The 24,108-nt window shown below is 52.0% G+C and overlaps 1 protein-coding gene across 2 annotated transcripts in view; it reads right to left on the reverse strand.

The window, feature by feature from the left end:
• Nucleotides 1-24,108, reverse strand: part of ssh (Protein phosphatase Slingshot) — a 420,346-nt gene that overhangs the window by 190,380 nt on the left and 205,858 nt on the right. For both annotated transcript variants that reach the window (XM_065424416.2, XM_065424412.2), the window contains exon 2: nucleotides 22,394-22,458. In XM_065424416.2, coding sequence (XP_065280488.1) covers nucleotides 22,394-22,458 — 65 coding nt within the window. The remainder of the gene's footprint in view (nucleotides 1-22,393; nucleotides 22,459-24,108) is intronic.

Consider the following 24,108-nt stretch of genomic DNA (forward strand, 5'->3'; position numbering starts at 1 on the left):
AGTTTGCGAACGAACGCCTGTGACCGATGGCACGCATTACCCGGCCTGCAGATGCACCCGCGTTCTTGCAAGTAAATGAATTAAACCTTAATTTCAGTTCAGTTTATCGCCACGGGTCCCTTCGAAACTCTGTGGCAAGGTGCCTACAGAGTCAAAATCCAGTCTTACCCAATCCAGTGCACGTACACACAATGAGCAAGCACTCGCCAAATTCGCAGTGTCACGTAAGTAAATAAATCATATTAAGCAGGCTTTAAGATTTTTCGGATATCTCCGTTGATTACAGAATAGAGACTTGTGGCATACCGCCCCACCTATATTATGACCTCCCCCACCATTGGTCGCATCAGATGTTCAGCCATTTCCACGCACGTATAGATGCACGGACGACCACAGGCCTCGCGGAGCATGGGTTGTGCACGCTGAAGCACGGCACAAGTCCACACGCGCACATCCAGTTATGTATATGTCAGTCCATGCGCGACAGATTATCATCACGTGCGGGTTGAACTTGACCGCTGTCAGGATTGGGGGCTCAATCCCATCGTCCGTGGTCCTTTGCCAAGATTGGAGTACGGCATGAATTCGAAGGTAGCTGGCCCATGCCGTCGTCCAACTTATTTACGCTGAGATCGTTGATGGAGTGAAGAACTGCTTCTCATCGAGAACGAGGAAAAGGGTTTATTTACAGAAATTAAATCAGTCTAACATGACTGCTTGAGAAAAAGAGTAACAGTTCAACATGACTGCATGAGAGAAGTGACTCAGTCTAACATGACTGCTCAAGAGAAGTGTGTCCTCAGCATTCGCACAACCACAGTTTTTATACACTCGATCCGCCGGTCCTACGACGCGGCGACTCTTCGTTTTCACATCAGCAACTCGCAGCTGCTCTGAAGATCAGTTTACGTACACAAAGGCAACCACGCTCTGTACACAGAGGCAACCGCACGGGGTGCCGTTCCGGGAAACTATCGTTGCCGATCGAGCGTCGCTCATTGTTCCGAGCCACTCCGAACCGTGAGAAGCACAAAAATACGTCGTCCCCACGGCAGCTTGACCAGGCGTGTCAAATCAGCTCCGCGTTGGGGAACTCTGGAATCATTGTCCACACACCGAACTCGTCCCGTCACAATGTCGATGGGGCTGGAGGAAGGAAGCGGGTTCCAGCGCAAAGGCCGCTTCTTTGAACGCCTCCCAGCTGCAGCGACGGAGAGGGAGAGGTGCGCGTCTTGCACCCCTTGTCGTAATCGGGTGGCAAGGTGGCAATCTTGTTGCGCAACTCGCCATTCTTGACAGCGCCTCCATGGCCCGAAAAGTCTCGACTGTCTAGCGCTGACAACCGCTAGGCAGGAAGAGAACGGCTGCTGGTCAGGGGGGGATTGATGTCTTGGCTCGCAGCGACCACTTGTGCATTGATGTCACCGCCCCAAAACATCCAACAAGGACAGGCAACTGCAAAATGAACCCCACAACACGGCTCTGCGCCGAGATGACGTGCATTGGCTCTCACTTTAGACTCGCTAGGCTTCAAAAAAAGAACAACAACATAAGTGCAGAAACAAAAAAAAATGCTGCATTTCACTATGCCAATTTCTGAAGCAAATTCCTGCTGACAAATTCAGCAATCATGGAGGGAATCCTGCTAAATGAGAGGGGATCTTCTCCGCTTAATAAAATTAACACTAGTAACCCTAAAATTTAGGCGGGACCCCCAAACGCAGAATTCAAATTAGCCTGCTCAAACCATCCGCATTGCTATGCAACTTTCCCTTCTTATATCTAACAGAGAAGTTGTACTCTTGGAGAGTGAGGCTCCATCGGAGCAAGCGGCCGTTTTTGTGTGACATTTGATTGAGCCACGTCAGAGGACAGTGGTCGGTCTCGAAGATGAACTTCGCTCCGTACAAGTAACACGACAACTTCTGGGCGGCCCAAACCAAACAAGCGCATTCCTTCTCTGAAGCGCTGTAGGCTTCCTCTCTTACATTTAGTTTACGGCTGGCGTAGAGGATAGGATGCTCCTCGTTATCGTCGCCGACCTGACTAAGTACCACGCCCATACCTCTGTCGCTTGCGTCGCATTGAACTATGAATTCCTTTGTGTAGTCTGGCGCGCGAAGCACAGGGCGAGAAACCAATAGCGTTTTCAAACTTTGGAAAGCGTTCTCTTTGTCCTTATCCCAGTGTACGTTACTCGGTGCTCCCTTTCGGAGGGCGTCTGTTAATGGACTTGCCAATTGCGAGTAATTCGGAATGTACCGTTGATAGTACCTCACAAGTCCCAAAAATGAACGAAGGTCCGTTTTCGTGCGCGGCTGAGAAAATTCTCCAATCGTAGCTATTTTCAGCTCAGCCGGCCGTCTCATGTCCCGACCGACAACATGGCCCAGATAAGTAACCTGTGAACAACCAAACCTACACTTTTCCGCTGTCATCGTTAAGTCGACTTTAAACGTACGAAGCCTCGCATCCTTGTCGTAATAGACTTTGGCGTTCTTTTGAGCTATTGCCATGTTCTTTCCGACTAGTTCTTGGGTTGAGCTTAGCCGTTCCAGTAAACTTAACACGTATTCAACTACGGTTGGACTCTCCCCTCTTTCCTCCCACATCTCTCTTAACATTATCAGTGGAGAACGGAGTGTCCTCCCATACACTAGTTCTGCTGGTGAGAACCCTGTCGCTTCATGTGGAACCGTTCGCAAAGCAAACAAAGTTGCCGGCAGACAGTTCTCCCAGTCCTCCTTGTGCTCGTAACAGAGCGCACGCAAAACTCGCTTAAGCACCGAATGCCACCTCTCTACACTGTTTGACTGAGGGTGATAGACAGAACTGTGTATTAACTTTACCCCGCACTTTTGCAAGAATGTGGAAGTCAGTGCGCTCGTGAATACTGACCCTTGATCTGCCTGAATTTCGGCTGGAAACCCAACTCGTGCAAACACTGTCAAAAGCGCGTCTACTACTTCGGTGGAGCTGAGCTCTTTCAAAGGGATTGCTTCTGGAAACTTGGTGGCCGGACACAGCATGGTAAACAAGTACCTGTAGCCTGATTTTGTTTTTGGAAGAGGCCCTACCGTGTCTATTACAAGTCGTCTGAAAGGCTCTGTTATTAAGGGCACTACCTTCAGTGGAGCTTTCCAAGTCTCTCCTGGTTTACCAGAACGCTGGCAGGCGTCGCATGACCTTACAAAGTTTTCTACATCTTTGAAACAGCCAGGCCAGTAGTATTCCATAAGCAATCTTTCCTTTGATTTGTTTATGCCTAGGTGGCCGGACCACCCATTTCCATGACAAAGACTCAAAAGGTCCTCCCTATACTTAGTAGGTATGACTAACTGATCTAAAATCCTACCCTTTCGATCTCTGTAATGCCGATACAACAATCCTCCTCTCTCATGTATCGTTACGTTGCGCCTAGCAATGCCTTCTTTAGCTGTGTCACGTAATTTAGCTAAGCTCTCATCATTCTTTTGCTCAGCTGCCAGTGACTCTCTATCCACGCGTAAGAGTTGATCAAAGTTCTTTGAGGCCGGTGATAATAACAACCCTGTCTCGCTTGTGAGCGCGTCTGCTTTCTCTTCCTGCAGGCTAGAACTCTGACACTCTAGTACTACGCTCTCATTGAGCTGGTCAGCTGGCAGGCTCTCCTCACCTGTTCTTTTGTCCCTCGGGCCTAGCTCGGATTCGGGTACTGAAGTTATTCCCTTTTCTGCTTCCGCTGGAGGAGCTTGAGCATTTTCAGCCGAAAGCGCCGCGATCTTACGAGCTTGGCCTCGGGTCAATGCCTGTACTATGCCCTCTCCCAGTTTGAGCCCTCTGTCACGCAGTAACTGATTCGAACGATTCGAAAAGATGTAGGGATACTGCAGTGACAAAAATTTGGAAACTGCAGCCTCAGTCTCTAGCTCCCCGAATGGTCCACTGATTTTGACTTTGGCCATGGGCAGACACACGCTGTGTTCTTCTACAACCTGTTTTATCCATGCTACTTCTCCGGTGAAGTCATCTACCATCACGTAAGACGGATGGACAATGTCCAGCGTGGCGGCACTGTCTCTTAGCACTCGGCATGGTTTTCCATTAACTTGCAGGTCGTGGAGATATGGACTTAAAAGTTCCATATTCTCATCTTTTTCCTCCACGTAGGAAAAAACTACGCTAGACTTCTCGCAGTTTACAGCTATATGTCCCAGTTTGTGGCATTTGTAACAGCGAATTGGTCTAACAGATTCGAATTTTCTTTTCTGTTCTTTTTGTGTGGTTTCCCCGTTAAGTTTCTCCTCGCTCTTTTCTGCGGGTTTTTCCGCCATGTCTACAGGCTCGGATCGTCTAGTTTGCGCACCCTTTTTGAACGGAAATGGTTTCCGCGGTCCATTTCGACCGTCCCAGTTTCCCTCCTCGGCGTTCAACTTTCTACGGGTTGCGTACTCTTCGGCTAATTCAGCCGCCCTTTCCACAGTGTTTACATTACCTCTGTCTTGCACCCACAGTTTCACAGCTTGGGGGATGGTTTTGTAAAACTGCTCTAGACACATGCATTCAATGATCATGTCTCTGCTGTCGTACGCTTCCGCGCTTTTAAGCCACTCGACTAGGTTGGCCTTTAAGCTATATGCAAACTCCGGATAGCCCTCGCTATCTTTCTTGCCTGTGCTCCTAAACCTTTGCCGAAAAGCTTCGGCTGAAAGGCGGTATTTCTTCAGGAGACTAGCCTTAACTTTCGCATAATCATATGCATCCTGCACACTTAGTCTGGCGATTACTTCCGCCGCCTCACACGGCAACATAGACAGCAACCGCTGTGGCCATGTACTCGGGCCGAAGTTCATCTTTTCGCAAGTCCTTTCAAAATTGCATAGGAACAAGCCTATGTCGGTCCCGACCTCAAATGGCTTTAATAGCCTGTCCATGCGGTACGATTCTGCCTCACTTGATCGACCCAGAGCGCCTTCACTTCCTTGAGGCAACTCCAAACGTTTGCTTTCAAGTTCAAGTTGCATTTTCCTTAACTGAAACTCGCGATCTTTATCGCGTTCCTCTCTCTCTCGGTTTTCTCTGTCCCGTTCTTCTCTTTCTTTTTCCCGTTTCTCTCTCTTTTTGAGAAGTTCCAATCCCATTTCAATATCTTGCTCACTGGCCTGATTGGAAATTAGCTCCAATAATTCCGATTTGAGCATTTCCTTGCGTACATCTAGGCCCAGTTCCTCACCAACAATCAACAACTCGTCTCTCAGCAGTGTCCTTAACGCCATGACTGCTGCTTTACTGCCTTGATTCTGCTCTCTAAATCTAGCTAGGAAAACACAACCTAGCTAACACACAACAATCTAGCTTCCCTACTGTTCTAAACAGAACAACCACAAAATGAAGCCTAGAGAGTCAAAGCAAAAACCAAGCACTCACCGCAGATACAGCACCATGTCGCAAAGTCCATCTCACCGCTGTCAGCCAGTTGTCAGGATTGGGGGCTCAATCCCATCGTCCGTGGTCCTTTGCCAAGATTGGAGTACGGCATGAATTCGAAGGTAGCTGGCCCATGCCGTCGTCCAACTTATTTACGCTGAAATCGTTGATGGAGTGAAGAACTGCTTCTCATCGAGAACGAGGAAAAGGGTTTATTTACAGAAATTAAATCAGTCTAACATGACTGCTTGAGAAAAAGAGTAACAGTTCAACATGACTGCATGAGAGAAGTGACTCAGTCTAACATGACTGCTCAAGAGAAGTGTGTCCTCAGCATTCGCACAACCACAGTTTTTATACACTCGATCCGCCGGTCCTACGACGCGGCGACTCTTCGTTTTCACATCACCAACTCGCAGCTGCTCTGAAGATCAGTTTACGTACACAAAGGCAACCACGCTCTGTACACAGAGGCAACCGCACGGGGTGCCGTTCCGGGAAACTATCGTTGCCGATCGAGCGTCGCTCATTGTTCCGAGCCACTCCGAACCGTGAGAAGCACAAAAATACGTCGTCCCCACGGCAGCTTGACCAGGCGTGTCAAATCAGCTCCGCGTTGGGGAACTCTGGAATCATTGTCCACACACCGAACTCGTCCCGTCACAATGTCGATGGGGCTGGAGGAAGGAAGCGGGTTCCAGCGCAAAGGCCGCTTCTTTGAACGCCTCCCAGCTGCAGCGACGGAGAGGGAGAGGTGCGCGTCTTGCACCCCTTGTCGTAATCGGGTGGCAAGGTGGCAATCTTGTTGCGCAACTCGCCATTCTTGACACCGCGCGCAAAGAACGCGCCGTAACGGTGAATAGAAATTGGAGCAAAAAAATGTAGACGACAAGGAGTAAATGGTTACTGAAATGAGACACGAGGTATATTCGCCTTCACAGACCGTGGCCGTCTCCGACAGATCAAGAGCAGAAATTTGCGAATTTTTGGCATGGGACATCTCGAACAGTTACGTGGGCTTTCTCGTCTCGGTATCCATCATGCGTCACGTATAGGCGCGTTCCTCGATTAGAAGAAATAGTGATATCACAGATTAACTGTGACAAACTTGTACTTCTACACTGTGGACGTCAACTGACTCATGACTCATTTTTATTATTGGCAACTGCGCGAGAAAATGAAACGGAGATAGACAGAAGAACGGCAATAACAAGGCGATAAATGATGGATTGGCTAAATATTTAACCGAGCATTCGATCGATCAATTGATTGATTGAACGAGTGATTGAGCTTCAGCGTGCACAACCCATGCTCCGCGAGGCCTGTGGTCGTCCGTGCATCTATATGTGCGCAAAAATGGCTGAAATTCTGATGCGACTAATTGGAACTTATGGTGGGGGAGGTCATAACAGAGGTGGGGCGGTACGGTGTTGCCACCTTTTTGTTGGCGGCTTACAAGAACATTTGACCGTTACATGAGCAGACGGCAGCGACATAAGATACAGAAAATCCATTAAAAAAAAGGAAAAGAGAAGAATGACCTGGCCCTGCGCCTGTTGCTCTAACGCTGCGATTTTATTCCACAGGATATAGTAATTCCCCCTTCAGTAACCCATTTGGTCTCGACGCATCTAAAACATCGGCGAAGAAAATTATGCTAACCTACAACGGCACGCGAGCCAGCAGGCATCAGGCGAAGTCCTCGACCCAATCGACGGATCTCGAGAAGACGCAGCTGCTAGACCTCATACGCGTCCCGAATCAACGTCAATGCAGCTCGTTTGGATGAAATGGCTCCGATTGCTTTCGCCAAGTCAACCGCACGAGTCTTCGGCCGAGTCAACCCGCCACTCTGCCTTGAAACGGCGGTAAATGGGTCACCGCCAGTCGCGACGTCGCCTTACAGATTTGTAAGGGGCGCGGCGAATGGAGCCGGAAGCTGTCACCGTTTCTCGAAGCGGGCCTGCGGCTCACAGCGGACGTCGGTCTGGCAACTCGTGGCCATAGATATCGCATGCAAGGACGATGTGAAGTCTCCTCTGGTGCATAGCCAGCGTTGCGCGAGCGCCTTCGCTCGGTGATAACTTCAGAATTCTGCACAAGCACCGGCTACGAAACCGCACGGCACCTGCATTCTCTGTCTCCGCGCTCCAAGATCTGTATCTCATGAGACGCCCATGTTGGAAGATGTTCACCTCTGCCGGGGCGGCATGGAAATAAGGGAGTGTGACTGGCTGGCGCATCCGTACAAGTTCTCTGGGTGGGAAACCGGCGTATTTGCCACCGCATTCCTAAAGGTTGCCGCCATCGATTACAGGTGCTTGTCCAAGGCGTTGACAAATATGCGCTCACACTTCCGGGGCATCAGTGTCCTTCGTCGGCCTGTATTTCCGACCCCTCCATAAGGTCACTCCCCTCAATAGGAGGCGCTGTAATTTCTTATCAATCTAACACATACGCTCTGTTAGTGGTCCGTATACTCTGTTAGTTAGTGTTAGTGGTCCGTATACATCGTTACATCTCAACACCCCAAAGGCGTTAATTAGACGTTTGCCGCGAGGCAAACCCTCACCCGTCCATCAGCGACGTCAACACAGTGTGGACACCGACTGCTTACGGGTCGACAAAAGGCCAATAACCCCACCACTACCCGACAGCCTGAACTATAATGATAAGGGGGGCCCCAACATCAAATGCTACCGAAGAACGACGGCGAACTTGGATTCGCAGCTTGCTATCCTGCCACATATTTATTGCATGCCATCGGGCTTCGAGGCGGGGTTACTGCGGAGCGTTGCGTTAGCATGGGCGTGGTATCGCAAAGGATTCGACGATTGTGGTTTGCTGTTAGACAGCCTTCAGATTTCCTAGTCGACTCGGCTAGGGAAGAGGAATGTATTAGGAGCGGAGACTTTTCGTGCAGTTGGGCAGATGGTCCTGATGTGAACTCGGACGTCTAACTTGCTCCTGTATGGAGTGGGCTCCCGTCACTGGAGCCGTGTAACTATGCAAATAAACATTTTTTCCTTCGTTCACACTACCGGACGTATTTGCCGATTAGGTTAGTGTATTCCCTGTCCTAACGCCACCCTAAACAACAACACTATACGCAAAAGAAGCCTTGGATGAGCAAGAAACTTCCTCAGAGTGCACCTGGTCTAACGCCAAAAACACTTTTTTTTTTCGACGCACCGCAGGTCGTACAAAAGATGTGCATTCGTGCAATTTTTTGACGATAATGTCCCAACAGCAAACGCGGTTCGCAATATTGCACCGTTCCGGCTGATGCCGGAGTTCGTCTGCAGGTTTATGAGCACGAGACCTGCGAAGCCGTTTGTTCTGCGCCTCATGCAGTATCCACCCGAACACACGGGCCGGCGTAACACACGCTTGTCGATCGGCCTCCGCCAGCGGGGAACAAATAGGCGCGGTTATCGGCGCCGCTTCTCTCCAGCAGCCGCGGCACAAGGCTTTGCGCGCACGGTCGTAGCCGACGCGCAACGTAGAGAACAACGCTGCCGCCGCTGGCAGATCGACTCGGACGGACTGCCCTCGCTTTCCGGGCCTTTATCGGTTCGCCCTCCCACCGGCTTCGCAAAGAAAAAGTCTCCGAAAGACGATCTCGGCGGGCGGCAATCCCTCCGCGGGCGATAAGCCCGGGCGCCTTTGTATACCGACGACTGCGCAATACGGTGTGTGTGCGTGTGTGTTTATACCCGAAGAAAGCGGCATCGCAACCGCCATCTGGGCCGCGGTCGTTAAGCGCGTACGAGTGCAGCCAGGCAGCGTCCGTGAAAGGAGCCTTAAGAACCTCGCATTGTTGCCGTTACTGCGGTTGTTGCGGCTTCTGTGCTCTTGTCTCGGTCGGTATCTGGTTTCTCTTCAGAAAAGCGAAAGATTACTTTGTCGTAAACCCGCCCGCATGTCCTCGCGGATATCTCGCCCAACAGCTGGATGCGCTAGGCTATACAAATAACGGAAGAGAGAAGGGCCGATATGTAGGCTCTGCGAGGCAGCGCAGTCGCTTGGTCTACTCGTGACGGATCAGTTATATAGCTGTGTGGCCTGCATAGGAATAAACGCGTGATATGCCGTTGGGCTGTGTCGACGAGCATTCCACGTGCTTCCATTCCATACGACAAGATATAGTTGGGAACAAACGAAGCAGCCTCTGCAAACGCGACCTTCGTGCCACGCGTAGGCGTTAGATTTCAGAGCAGACAACAAAGCTGAACTCGTTTTACTGTAGGCGCTTACGGTGGTCCAGTATAGAAAGGAAGAAACGAATAGAAATGCCTCACGGCGGCCGCAACAGCGAGCGAATGACAGGGAAAATTAATTAAAATTAAATTATGGGGTTTTACGTGCCAAAACCACTATCATATTATGAAGCACGCCGTAGCGGTGGGACTAGGGAAATTTGGACCACCTCGAGTTCTTTAACGTGCACCTAAATCTAAATACACGAGTGTTTTCCCATTTCGCCTGCATCGAAATCAGGCCGCCGTGGCCGGGGTTCGATCCCGCGACCTCGTGCTTAGCCGCCCAACAACATGCATAGCCACTAAGCAACAACGCGGATTGAAAAATGAACATATAGTGCACTGCATTGACGTACCATATAGCACGTCGAGAAGCTGCGTAAACAAGAAACGTGTCTGCACGACAGGCGCGGCATGCGCCGAGCGAGAAATCGACAACGGTGACAATGCGGTAGAAAACGATCACCGATAAAAAGGGAAACGATGTCCTCGTGATATAATGTGGTGCACTGATGTCTTCGAGACCATGTCATGTTCGGGCACAAACTAGCACGGTGCGGCGTTTTAAAAGGAAACGCATAGGGGTCGCCCTCTGAGTTGTGGGAGGGGAAGGGAGAATGAGAGAGAGAGGGGGGAGGGTTAGAAGTTTCTTGAACGCATGCGCGCACAGTGAAAATGTTACGTAGTGAAAGGCCATTATAAACAGGCAAGTAGCCTGTTTATAAACAAGCAACAGCGCCTTCAGAGCCAGGTGCGCCAATGAACGGCGAGGTTGTTCGTCTTCCCGTATCATGATTGTAGACAAATAAGGCCGGTCGTCAATTTGTGCTGATGCACAATTACAGAATAAAGAAAATGAAATGAGTGCTCCAGACAGCAAACCAAAGTAAAGGTGTTTGAAATCCCAATCCCGAGAGGTCCAGCATCACTGAAGCCATGGGGTTGTCGCCCAGAAGCGAAAACAAACGTCTGCTGCATAGCGCGCCTTCCCTGCAAAGGACAGTTAATCATGGCGCGTCGACTCATCGTCGATCACATTACAGGTCAGGAGAGACCAAACAGAGCGCAGCGATAGCATTCGGTGCTCCGGAGAATGGCTAAAAGATCCATTAAGTTTTCGCTCGCAGGAACATGAGGAGAGAGGGAGTGGGAGGTTAGCCAGATTAAGTGTCCGGCTGGCTACTCTGCACGGGGGGACAGAAAAGATAAGATGACAGCTTGTAAAGCTGACTTAACTGCCGTGACCCAATTACACCGGCGCACGTTAATCGATTCTTACACGGCAAAGGCACGTCCGCATACGAAAGCGAAACAATGGCCGCAACAAACATCTGTTATCCAGGGAAAGAAAAAGAAAACCGTACGCAGTTTTCATGTGTTCGCGACGCTTTAAAGAACAAGAAAAAAGAAAGCCAAGTTCCGTACGCAATAAGCAGAGAAAGCTCGCTTGAAACCTGTTTGCTGCAATGTAGCCCGTATCCAAAACTGTCGCAGCAAGTATGCAAATTACGCTATCCGGATCTCGCAGGGCACCATTCCCCTCGATCGCCAGCATGATAACACGGAAACTTTCTCGCCTTAAACTGGAACGCGCGAGATATGTGCGATCAACTCCAAAGCAGCAATGCAGTTTTACACATTACAGACCTTTGGGATGATGATGATGATGATTGGAGTTCATTGGCGCAAGGGCCAGATGTGGCCAAGAAGCGCGTGTACCGAACATGTGCCTAAAGCGGTGCCACGTGACGCATCACTGAATGAATTTACGCATCGCCATCGCAATAACAAAAAACTGTGTGTGTGTGCGTGCGTGCGTGCGTGTTACTACACTTACCGAGCGAGCCTTCAATACAAGCAATTTGATCATTCCTGCCCTCTATGTCTATTGGAATCGACTGTGCACTCAAGAGGTTTTGTAAAACGTGCCTCTGCCGCTTTAGGCTAGACTTCCTTTACTCCACTGCAGCCGTGGCATTGCGTTCACAGTTCGCCCGGCCACCGCGGGCGGACTCTACAGCGGTTGTTAAGCCTTTGCTACAGTCGCATGCTGGCGGCGCCATACGCAGCCGACCCAGAACGCAGCCCACATGCTAGTGCTTCTTTTCATAAACGCTTTCTGCGTATACATATTGCACTGTGGCTCAACCACGCTTACAAAACACGGCGGTGAGAGATAGAGATAAAGGGGAGGCGGAAAATTATACAAAAGCGTTGCTAAAAACGGGTTCTCGGAAACGTTAGGATGTTAGTTACTGCAGTTAGTATCAATGTACTTTGACCCTCAGCTACTGGCGCACAGTAATTAAGCGACAGGGTTGCCAGCCTCATTTACGTTCCAGCACTTGCACACCCATTTGCACCATGGTGACCTCGAGCTGGGCGCTCATGCATTTGCATACGCAAAGGTCGCGGCTAGCAAGCCCGTAAGTGGGAGGCCGTGACGTCTGCGGAAAATTAATCGAAATCCGAGGCAAACCAAGAGAGAAAATAAAATACATAATTTTAGAAAGATACCTCCAGAAGAAACGCTCACGGCCTCTCTAATAACAGCGGCATCACGTTTCGTCAGGAAAGGCGAAACAGGAAAACAGTTTATCATAAACGAGCGAGCTCTTGAATACGAAATATGCCTCAAAAGAAGAGAGAAAGAGAGAGAGGAAATCTCGAGCGCCGCCTCCGTCCAAGGTCGTCCCCGCCGCTGTTTTGTGCCAGAGGAAGACGTCTTCACGTGACACCCAACAGGCCGCAACAACAACAAAAACACTCGCCCCCTCGAGGGGCACAAACGCCGGGGGAACGGCGGCAAAAGCGAGCGGGAGGGCACGCGCGGCCTCGGGCAAGGTCGCGACTCGAGAGCGGCGGCGACCGTTATATGCACGCACCGCCGCTTGTCGCTGCGGGACGCCGCTACTCGAACGCGCCTCGCCGCCCTCCGCGTCGTCTCGGACGAGGGTCTGGCGAGAAGCGGTTTCGCCGGGACAGCGGCCAAGCTTTGGACGGGTGCCAGCAGGAGCCCAACCAAAACTCGCACCTCCTCGCGCCCGCTGGAAAGACAAGCGGGGTCCCGCTGCGGAAGCAAGGGTGCCGCTGCCACATAGCTGATGCGCCGCCAGAGAGCGGACGACGGCAGCAACACACACACACACACACAGAGAAAGAGAGAGAGAGAGAAAGAGAGAGAGAAAGAAGAGGAACGACGGGCCGCGCACTCCCGCGGCCATTAATTTCGCGCGGGCGGCAGAGGCGCACACTCTGCTGCGCGCATCCGCAAACGAGTCGCGCGCTGTTACCAACGGAGCCGCCACCTCCACAGCTGTCTTAGATATGTGTGCATACGCTCGTTGCGCAGCCGACAAGGCAGGCGGGCAAAGAAGAGAGGGCGTTGCGAAATTTTGAAGAGAGAGAGAGTCGCGCGCGCCACATGATTGATGCAGCTGGCTCTTCTCCTGGCAAGTGGGCCACTTCCGCGTCGTCGTCGGACGAAACGCTCCGTTGGAGACGAAGCGGGACGGCCGACCAGACAAGCCGTTTGTTAATCGCCGCGCGGAGGAAAAAGTGGAGCGGCGCAGTGGTACGCTATAAAGGCTCAACCAGACGTACGCGTTCCAATGCGTCCGCACACGCCGCGCTGACTCGACGCCGCGTCGCGCCCGACGGAGGAAGAGGGCGCGCACCCAAACGATGCATGAGTTGCCGCGCGTAGCCGCGCGTCTCGTCGCGGCGGCGCAGTGTTGCTAGCTTGCCATGTTCAAGGCAGTGTAGCCTTCGCTTAACGGCCATGTTAAGCAATGTGTTACATATTGCAAGAAAACACAATAATTTTAGCTTAAAATTTGTTTTTATATTTCAGAAACATATTTTACGACTCCTTGTGGGTCATTCAGCTCAACTGCGACCTAATATGAGTATTTTGAGCCCGGCGAAACCTGCAGCAGCATCGGCATAGCATCACCAGGTACTGAAGCAGCTTGCCCGGGCTAAAGCCCCTGCATCTTTAGCCCGGGCTGTGGTGGCTAGAGGGGGAGGTGTCGGCATCGGAGCGCCGGAGAGGCAGCATTTTTTCAGGACGATGCGGCGGCGCTGCTGTCGGCTCCGAGATGGTTCGCTGCGGTTATTTGGTTCCGCTGTGAAGTGCTTTCTCGCTCCGCGGCTTGTTGGGGCGCAAAACGCGCATCGGAAAATCATTTTAAAGGCTAGGCGGCTTTATCCCTGCAGCTGGCCTAACGTACTATGTACTAAATTATGTACAGACTTCACGACGCGCGCTTGGAGCCGGAGAGATTGCTCAAACACATCACGCTAGGCATCTCGGAGACGACGAGCGCGCCACCTGTCGCTGTCATGAAAAAATGCTGCACCGCCATACGCGGCGCAGCCCCAAGGTAGATGTACTGGTAGCGAAGGCTCCATAGACGCCCATTGGTCCAAAAAATGGCGGCTCGTGGGCACTCCAGCGCCCCCTGGATTTTGGGGGGCAAACTACGCAAACGTGACGTAGAATGACGTCACGCATACGAATGCTTTTGGCGCGAATTATAAAGCGGTCTTTCTGTAGAATCCGCGCTTTCGAGCCCGTACCTCTCGAAGGTTGCTGCCTTTCAGCGCGCCCTAACCTTTGCCAGTCAAATGTGCTCGAGTTCCTGCTAGTTATGGCCTTGTTAATGTGCAATTGGGAACGCAATGAAAGTGACTGGTAAAGGAGGGCCAGCATAGAAAGGCAGCAACACTTCCAGACACTGGCGAAGCATGCATGATTCGTAGTGCAAATACTGGTGCTAGTACTTTTGAGAGCTTTTGAGTACAGCAAGGTATGATGCACAAAGCACTGGCTCAAGTGCACAGTTCGCAATAGAGTGTACGGCAAGTATGGTTTTCATAGTTTCATATTCATTGTTTATTGCAGCAACCAAATAAATACAGTCACAAAGCACACCCTTGGCACACAAACAAAAAATACATGTCACAGGCAGCACAAGCAGTATTGTTTAAGTTGGCTAATCATCTCAATAGTCACACTGCAGATAGGAAAAAGCCCTGAAGTGCCACGAAAGTTGTCAGTTAGGAAATTGAAAAGTATAGAAAACAATGCTACGACAGCTTCAATTGAAGCAAACATAACATGACATAAGTAGGCGCATCAACACATACCATAGAGCACACTGGGATTATTCTTCACATTTAATTTCTTCAGCTGAAAGAATATAGCAGGTGCGTTTACATCTGCAAGGCAATGTTAAAGCCAGCTTTAGCACCCTCAAACGTGCTCAACGTAGGAGCAAATACCATACATTGAGCCGGCGTACCATCTCCAGAGTATTTCTAGTCGTTAGCCGGATCAATTTGAAGTAATTTTACGTCAACAAAAGTACACATGTACGTCAACAAAAGTACACATGTACGTCAACAAAAGTACACGCTGTCGCAGTGTACCACAGAGCATCGTTACTTCACATGCCGCAAGCTCATCTTGAAATGAAGCGCTAAGCGCTTCAAAAGAAGAGGGCGAAGCGTGCAAAGACGGAAAAAGACTTCGCACTGGCCGCACGCCGAAGGAAACGACAAAACCGAGAAAACTGCCGCAGCGGTGCAGCGGGCTGCAAATCTTACCGAACGGTGACAAAGAAGCGACGTGCAAGGACGACGAAAACTTCGCAAAAGGAGCATTTTGAGACCGGCGAGCTAAATTTATACGCTTTACCAGGCGCGCCATCGCAGAGAGCTGGCGATAACAAATCGCTTCGTAAGCTCCCGCCACTGTGGCCGGGTTAGCCGGGTATCGAAACAAGGCCTGCAAAGACGCGCTGTAATGCACCGCACACTCATAAATAGGGGGCAGGTCAAGAGTGTTGCAAAAATACAAAATTTGCCAGGTTTTAATAAAATGACTTACCTCTTTCATAAAACAAGGTGCTAATATATTTTTTCTTTTCTATTGGCAGATTACATTCCAAATTTGTAGCTTTATCATTTCTTTATATGAGTGTTTTGCCCCCCATACTCTGGTTGTGCTGCAGTCGCGCTAAACCACTTTTCGGCCCAGCCTTCGCCACCACTTTAAATCCGCCTTGGCAGCCCTGCCGATGCTGACACCTCCCGTTCTAGCCACCCTACCCGGGCTTGCCTGAACGTCGCGCGAAGAATCGTTCCGGAAGTGACGTTGGCTTGCCGTGGTCATGTGAGGTGCGTCATGCTACTGACGCGAGCGGCAGCTTCCGGCGCGGGCGCAAAAAACCTAGCGGTTGTAGGTCTCGACGCCGCCGCGCGCCGACACGCGAAACAGCCTCCGCGCCTGACGCCGTACGCGCCCAGGCGTGGTGCGGCGCGTGCGGGCGCATTGGAACGCGTACGTCTGGTTGAGCCTTAAGTCATGCGCGCCGCCAAGAATGCATCTGCGCACTTGCGTAGGCAAGGTGAGAAGCGAAGGATTCGCGCACAGTGTTTTCCTTCTGCTCTCGCGCGTGTCTCGCCCACGTGCGGTGTTTTTTCTACGCCGCGAGGGACAAAGGAATCGCGCGCGGCAGCGCACCGCGATCTTTCGCCGATCTACAGACGCGTGCGGAGTCGTAGTTCGCTGCATATCTGTAAACACGAGGGCGCAGCTCTGTCGCCGTACTTAGCAACGATTACTCTCATTTCCCACGATTTTCGCCACACGTCACCGGCTGGGACACCGCCGCGACACCGCGGACACTAGGCACGATAGCCGATAACACAAAAAATGGCGCATTCTGCGCGATGTGCACGCCTGTGCGCGACAGCATCCAGTATACACTCGCGCGTACTCACTTTACTGCAGTTAAAAAGAGGCGCGGCGCTATAGCGCTGGCGTGCTAATTTAATTATGGGGTTTTACGTGCCAAAACCACTTTCTGATTATGAGGCACGACGTAGTGGGGGACTCCGGAAATTTCGACCCCCTGGGGATCTTTAACGTGCACCTAAATCTAAGTACACGGGTGTTTTCGCATTTCGCCCCCATCGAAATGCGGCCGCCATGGCCGGGATTCGATCCCGCGACCTCGTGCTCAGCAGCAGCGCTGGCGTGCTATATACCAGCGAAACAACAGGAGAACGACCCGGGGGGGCCCGCTTTGTGCATATACCGAATAACAACGTGGGCGTTTATAGGCGGCATATCCTTTACGGGGCGTGGACGGGAAACGATGCCATCATTCTTCACATCGTCTCGTGCACAGCGACGACGAACCTTCGTGTGTCGGAAAGTGACAAATTACATACGTCTCAAGTTCATTCTGACGAAGCACGAACACATACCGCACCGTAATAATCATCCACTTAGAACGAGGCGCCGCCATACGCAGTGTAACATAATCTCTCTTCTCTCTCTCTCTCTTTCTTTCTTTATTCTACGCCCTTGGCGCGAAGCCAGCACGCGCACGAGGGCGTCGCGGCCGAGGCAGCGCACTATCGATTGACCGAGCTTGTCCGCTGGCGACGTAGAATTATCGACGAGAAAGTACCGTATAAACTGGCACATAGGTCGACCCCTGACCTTGACTTGGCCAGAAACAATGTGATTCGCATTGGTCACAATGTGCTCCAAAAACGCTATATTACGATTTATACGGCATACGAAAAGAAAAGGCTGGGCCGCAGGCCCCAACAGTTCCCAGATTACCGAACGAGTCGAGACTCTCACACCTGCTATCGGGCGCAGAGCTTCTCGCAAGGATGACTAGAAGAAACTTTAGCGCAAGTGTCAACGGGAGCAGCCGAGCAGGGCGGTTCGGTCAGCGTGGGAATGATGGCTAGCGTATAAATTAATTGCCAAAAACGTCGTCCTCCATGCTGCAGTCGGCTTTACGAATTTGCGAACTGATCATTATGGACAAAATGTTGCGTCATACATGCGGGAATTCGCAGCGACTATGTAAGTCCGCAGAGATTCGTTGTCTTGCGCGCGTTTGGAAAACCTGTTTAACATCTAGAAAGGTAAAGCGTAATATAAACAATGCCACGCGAACGCCTGAAGCCAAAAGAACGGAGATTAGACAAATCAACGCACTAAACCATTATTCTGGTAGAGCTGAACGATAGCATCGCCACAGTTCCGCATAGTAATTTTCCTAGAAAACTCTTTGGTACAGTCACAGTCTCCCAAATCGGGCTGAGCGCGCACAGATCTCAGAGGCCATTATACGGGGCAACCCAGCTAGTTGCGAGTGTACATAAGAAGGCGGAAGCAGCGCGCGCTGCGCTCTTGCTCTGACCGCTCAATCCCGACCAATTTGAGAGACCTCGCCGCACCCGTCTATAGGCGTTGCGCTCCGTACGCGCTCCTCTGAACGTGGCCCTCGGGAAGGCCCAGACAGCGGCTGGCCGAAACGTTGCCGAAATGGCTCAGCACGCGAGTAATCCCCAAGACGATCCCGCGCCGCGCATTACGAGGGTTGGGCCGCGCCGGATTCCTTGCCCGCGACAGGCGGTGTTTACGCTTAAAGACTTTTTCATTAGCTGCTGAAGATGGAAGGAAGGGCTATCCCTGGCTCTCAGCCGTGAAAAATTCACCTACTATTTAATCTCCTAGAGCCCGTCATGCGTAATTTCAACACGGCGACCGACGCTTCTTTTTTTTTTCTTCTTTTCGGTAGTGATCGACGAACCAAAATCAAAGGCTCTAAACAAGTGTTAGACTATTCGGCTTCAATGCGGAAGCGTTGTTCGCGGTACATAAGCTGCTCGAAACGCCGAGCTTATTAGGTAGGTTTCAGTACCCGACCTGGGCGTCTTGCGTACGGAGGCGGAATACTGTCATCGTTGTGATTCAGCGTTCTTTCTGGTCTGCATAGCTGGGGATTCCAGATACTGCCGTAAAATCCAGTTTCATTTGTCTGCAATTATGCAAGAGAAACTCGAAATGCCGAATACTTATTAACGTCAGTCCTTTCTGATCCTCTCTCTCTCTCTCTCTCTCTCTCTCTCTCTCTCTATATATATATATATATATATATATATATATATATATATATGTGTGTGTAATGTGTGTGTGTGTGTGTGTGTGTGTGTGTGTGTGTGTGTGTGTGTGTGTGTGTGTGTGTGTGTGTGTGTGTGTGTGTGTGTGTGTGTGTGCGCGCGCGCGCGCGCGCGCGCGTGACCCCCATCGTTGAGCGGCAAATAAACGACCCCGTGACCTCGCGCGCAGCCGTATAGAATACCATAACCACTCAACCACCGCGCCGGGCCCGACGTCATTTCGTTGCGACACCCTTTCCTATTACTCTTAACTCCACACAACAGACGCATAAAGTACGGCATAACAACAAAACGACATAACGCCGGCGGCGACCCCGATTTCCAGAGGCGCTCGACGTGCGGGGATTCTGGGAACGAGTCATCCATCCGTCAACTCGGCGACCGCGGCACGGCTCACGTCGCCGCCGGCCGCGGCCGGTACGTGCGGGGATAACGCCGCGAGGGAAGCGAAACGCGATCAGAATCGCGACGAAGCCAGCAGCACCGTCGGGTACAACATGGCATTGCTAACGGTTTCACGTACATGCGACAGGACTCGTGTTCTTCCGGCATGAAATATGGATCCCCCCCCCCCTTTTTTTTCCATAGTTCGTGGTTCCACAATAACGCGTCGCGTATAGCCCGAGACTCGTTATCAAAATTAGGCGAATATGGTGGCGGTGGTATCAGCGCTAATGAAATGAAGAGCGGCGCAGTGATTTCACAACGACACTGCAGCGCAGCGCCGACAAAGAAGCGAGAATGCGTACATTGCACCGACCGCAGTGGCTCCTCACGCGGCACGGTGACAATGCACGAGGATGACAGTGAATGGTGCCGCTGCATCGTCGTTACGAGGCGACACGCGCGGCGAGTAGGGCATGCTGGAGCGTTTTCGATGTTTTCTCCGTCGCTTTTTACCGCTTGTTCCCGTACGCACGTATACTGCGATTTTCGCAGGTGCGACTAACGAAGCAGCGCACGGCTCAGTGTTGACGCTCGTCCCGTTCCCTCTCGTTTATCCCTGTTCGTGTTGCGCATCCCGTCACTCGCTGCAGATAACGTTTTTTCTGCCCACAAACGCACACTTGGGCATACCTCCAAGGCAAACCCGTCCGCACGCGTGACGACTCAAAAGTTGGCAGTGGAAGCACGCCGAAGGGCCGCGACGGTTCGTATTACCCTCGCGGCAGCTTGGCAAATGCTGCGCGGCTCTCGGCACCTTCAATCGCGCGCACGTAATCTACACGAGGGCGCGACCGCAAATGCCGTCCGGTCCAAGGGTGCCAGTCGACCCGTGGGGTCTAAGTATGGACAGCTCTGCCAACAGCGAACGCTCGGAGACGCAGACCCGATCGGATCGAGGTCGTTCGGACGGTTCGACTTCCTCAAAAGCCTCGCGTGCCCGCTCCGAAGCTGTCCGCAGGGCTACGCGCCGACGACGCGCATCAAACAAACAAAATGCTTGTTCGCGCATAGCAACATGCGTAGGATAGTCGAGGAAGTCGACGAACGAGATTACATAAGGCGGGTCACATACGAAAGAAACAGAAACGTGAACGACCTGGTGATTTCAGCACAACAGTGAAAACGAACACAATAGATCACGAAGCGAGCCGATCTTTTTTTCAAACAGCTATAGTAACGCGGTTGTCACGCGTATGCCGTAACCTTGTTTGACTCGAAAATGAATAACCATATCAATAAAAGCGGTGATACGCTGCTAAGCGGACAGCCTTGACACGTCGCGTGTTTTATAAAATATCATAAGAATCATGCCGTAACTCGGACTGTGGCTTCCACCACGAGAATATTCCGTGTAGCGTACGTAGCGTCCTGCTCTTGGCGTCCACAGGGAATGCGGATCGCCTGCTTCTCACGTATACAAAAATGGCACTTCGGCCTTATCGATTTGGCACGCTAACCGACCGACTGATCGCGATCGACGACCACGCGTGCATGCGTGCATCGATCGAAACGAGGAAGTGTGCGAGACGCCTCGCGCGTGTGACCGCTTCGCACGTCGTTATCGGCATGCCGTTTGTTGTCCCGCTTTACCCGCAAACTTCCAAGCAGCTTAACGCTCAATTGGCTCCGCGTGCACGGCGAGTGGCTGTAAGCGCTCGACAAGGGTAGAGGCATCGGGAGGAGGCAGTTCGGACGCGGGCACTCATTCCCAGGCCGCTCGCTAATAACACGCCCGGCTCTCGCAGCACGTGCCGCGCACGCCAAGAAACGGCGCGCCGAGCGAAACGCGAAAGCGCGCTAATTAGCCGCAAGCGTAGGTGTGCGGCGCGGGCTTCCGCCGGCGCTGTGAGGAAACCGCCTGCGCACGGCGCGGGAGACAATCGAATCGCCGGAAAGGAAAGCACTTGGCGCCCGCCGGCAGAGGGGCGCGCGATTGCGGTGGAAAAGGACAAGGCCGCGCGGTGTAAACAGCGCCGCAAGACCCGCGAGGACGCCGGAGACGGCGCGCACACAATGCACGACGAGCGCGGACGACTTGCGCACAGCGCGGGTTTCCCGGCGTCCGCGTTTGTTCTCCGCGTTTGTTCTCCGCGGCGTGTTGCTGCGGCGGAAACAATGGTGTTTGCATGGAGCGTGCGCTCTCGTTGCGATACACAACGCCCGTGCTCTATTAGCAATGCGCGCGCGCACGAAAAGGGCGTCGACACGCTTAATTAGTAGTGAATGCGAGTTGGTCGGCGGTCGCTATATTGCCGCGATCCGAACAGATCGCGAAAACCCTGCACAACAGCGCAGCGTATGGCTGGCACGAAACCGACCGAATCCGCGACCGCTGAGAGTCGCTTTGTCAGCTCGACCGAGCGGGAGGTATGCTCCCGATGATAGGGCTAATTTATCGTCAAAATTCCCAAAATCAAGGTTTGAAACTTCTTTAGCTTCAAGTCTGCGGTAACGATTATACATTAAGCTTCGAATACGGTCGCTAATAGTTTATGTATCGCGCAGCATTCCAAATTTTCGATCGCCCTAATTCAGATAGCCGCAGGCTCTGCCGTAAGTAAGATTACATCGGCAAAATGGGACGAATTTTCCTGCTCCTACTACGAGCGTTTCTCTTATTCTAAGAGCATCGCTGGCCTCAAGTATTCTCGTATAATCAGCTGCACGGCAACTTTCGCTTCTTCACAAACGCAAGCCACTTCGTGCATGTATGGATGCAGTATTTTATAGCACTAAGTTTCGGCTGTGTTGTTTTTAATTCGACGCGTCTAACGGTCGACGTTGCGCGCACCGACGGCACTAGTGGGTACATGTAAACCCGCCTAAGTCATTGAACTCTCGCTGTTGGTTCCAGTCCACTTCGGGCTCCTCGTACACTGATCCCGCATCGCCTGCAGCCCGCAACATCAAAGGCACCGTCTTCGACAGCTGTCGCGTGGGATCCAGCTCAACTGTGGCGCACCTTACCATGCAAGTGCGCGCCTGTGCGGCATACAATCCGCTCCACACTGTCACGAGTGCACTCCCCGCGTATACGTTAGGTGCACGCTTCGACCGCGAGGATGGGGCGAAACAAGTGCGGGACGCAGACGAAGGGACGTTGTAGTTTCACGGTTATCGTAGCCCGTATCACTTCGTCCTGCATCTCTCTCGTCTTTGGACAACGCCGCCTGCACCCCGGGGACTCCACCCAGAGACGGCGTCGCACGGCAGATGCACGAGGTTGCGAACAAATCGAATGCGCACGATACGACGCCAACCATGGCACCACAGCAACTCACCTTCGCTGGGTCTTGCGGTGGATTTCTTCCTCTTCGCCCTGCTCCCCGGAGCCATCTGTCTCGTCCTGCACGCACAGAAAAAAAAAAGGGCTCGAGTCAGCAATCGGCGTAATAGGAATACGCACGCAAGATGCGCGCCATGAACGTCTAAGGTCAAAACAATCGCTTCGCGTCGTTGCGTCATACCTGAATAGCGGGGCAAATCGTTATTCGGACCATAATTGACCCGCTGATTAGGCACACTCGACAAGAGGAGCGCATGCGAATAACACGCACAGGCGGAAAGAGATGCCGGCTTGCATGAAACCTGGAGACATTGACTCGATCTCTACACGTGCAAAACTGATTCCCCACACGATTATGTTCACTGTAGCCCTTTTTAAGGGCGGAAAAGTCAACAAAAACATTGAGCCAACAACACTCGACTAGGCAACATACACACACTGCGTTATTTAGAAAAGCTCCGTCCTATACAGTATTGCTCGTACGAAAATTGAAAGTAGCTCTGTTACACGCTATGATCATAGTGACGCTCACACGCCGCGGTTCCTTAGTGGGTATGGTCTTGGGCTGCTAAGAACGAGGTCGCGAGATCAAACCCCGGCCACGGCGACCGCATTTCGATGGGGGCAAAATGCGAAAACACCCGTGTACTTAGATTTAGGTGCACGTTAAAGAACTCCAGGTGGTCCAAATTATTCCGGAGTCCCCCACTACGGCGAGCCTCATAATCAGAGAGTAGTTTTGGCACGTAAAACGCCATTCTTTTTCTTTTTTTTTTTAAAGGCTAGTGACGCTCGTGTACAGAACCATGGTTATACCGTCCCTCGAACGGCCAGTGACTAACGTAAGTGTGACTGCGCGATTGTGCGAAACTTCACCGATGAACTTACACTTTCATTGCGAACTCGCTCAGAACGAATTCGCATTATGATGGGTGACTCTTCCGTTGAGCGCGCTAACGATGACGTCACTTTCACGCCGACGTCCAATCACACTTTCTGCGTGACAGTTCACGCACCGCGGGTCATCACGTCTCGGAAGTTTCAAGCCAAGCTCCGTCCGCCCAACAAGGCCGGACGCAAGGCGCACAGGCGGCTGTTGCCGAGGCCCGACCTCGACAATTCAGCAGTCGGCGAAGTCAAGGGAGCAACATAGGTGACGCGCAGGGCTAAGCGTCCGAACGTTTTGCGAGGATTATACGTCGCAGTAAGTCAAACTGACCGTATGAAATGTCGCAACAACCAGCCGTCTGCCAGACGGAGAGCTGCGACAAAGTGCCGCGATTTTGATTACGGCGCAGAATTACAGGAAGCGCTAAACGGCGTCATTACGGCATCAACGAGGCGAATCGGAATGCAGCCACGCGGGAGTCACAAAACAATTCGCAATAGACGGCGGCCGACAAAGTGACGACGCAAGTGAAAAAGAAATATATATTACGATAACAATAAGGCAAGGCGGCGAGAAGCCGCAATGAAAAAAGGGCAGCGACCGCTGCCTGCCTGCCGGGTCTCCTCAAGAGTCAGTTGCTTCGTCTTGCGATCCAGCCTGCAGAACGGCGCCGCGGCAGCAAGTGGATCGCGTTACTCTGTATCCGCGATTCGAAAACAGGCAGCGGGTCCTTTGACTCCGAATGCGCACCCGCCCCGCTGAGAGCGCGCTGCAGCGGCCGCAAACAAGAGGCCTGAGCGGAGTGGACGCCAAACTGTAGC

Source organism: Dermacentor albipictus, chromosome 2 (genome assembly GCF_038994185.2).
Source record: "Dermacentor albipictus isolate Rhodes 1998 colony chromosome 2, USDA_Dalb.pri_finalv2, whole genome shotgun sequence".
NCBI classification, from domain to species: Eukaryota; Metazoa; Arthropoda; class Arachnida; order Ixodida; family Ixodidae; genus Dermacentor; species Dermacentor albipictus.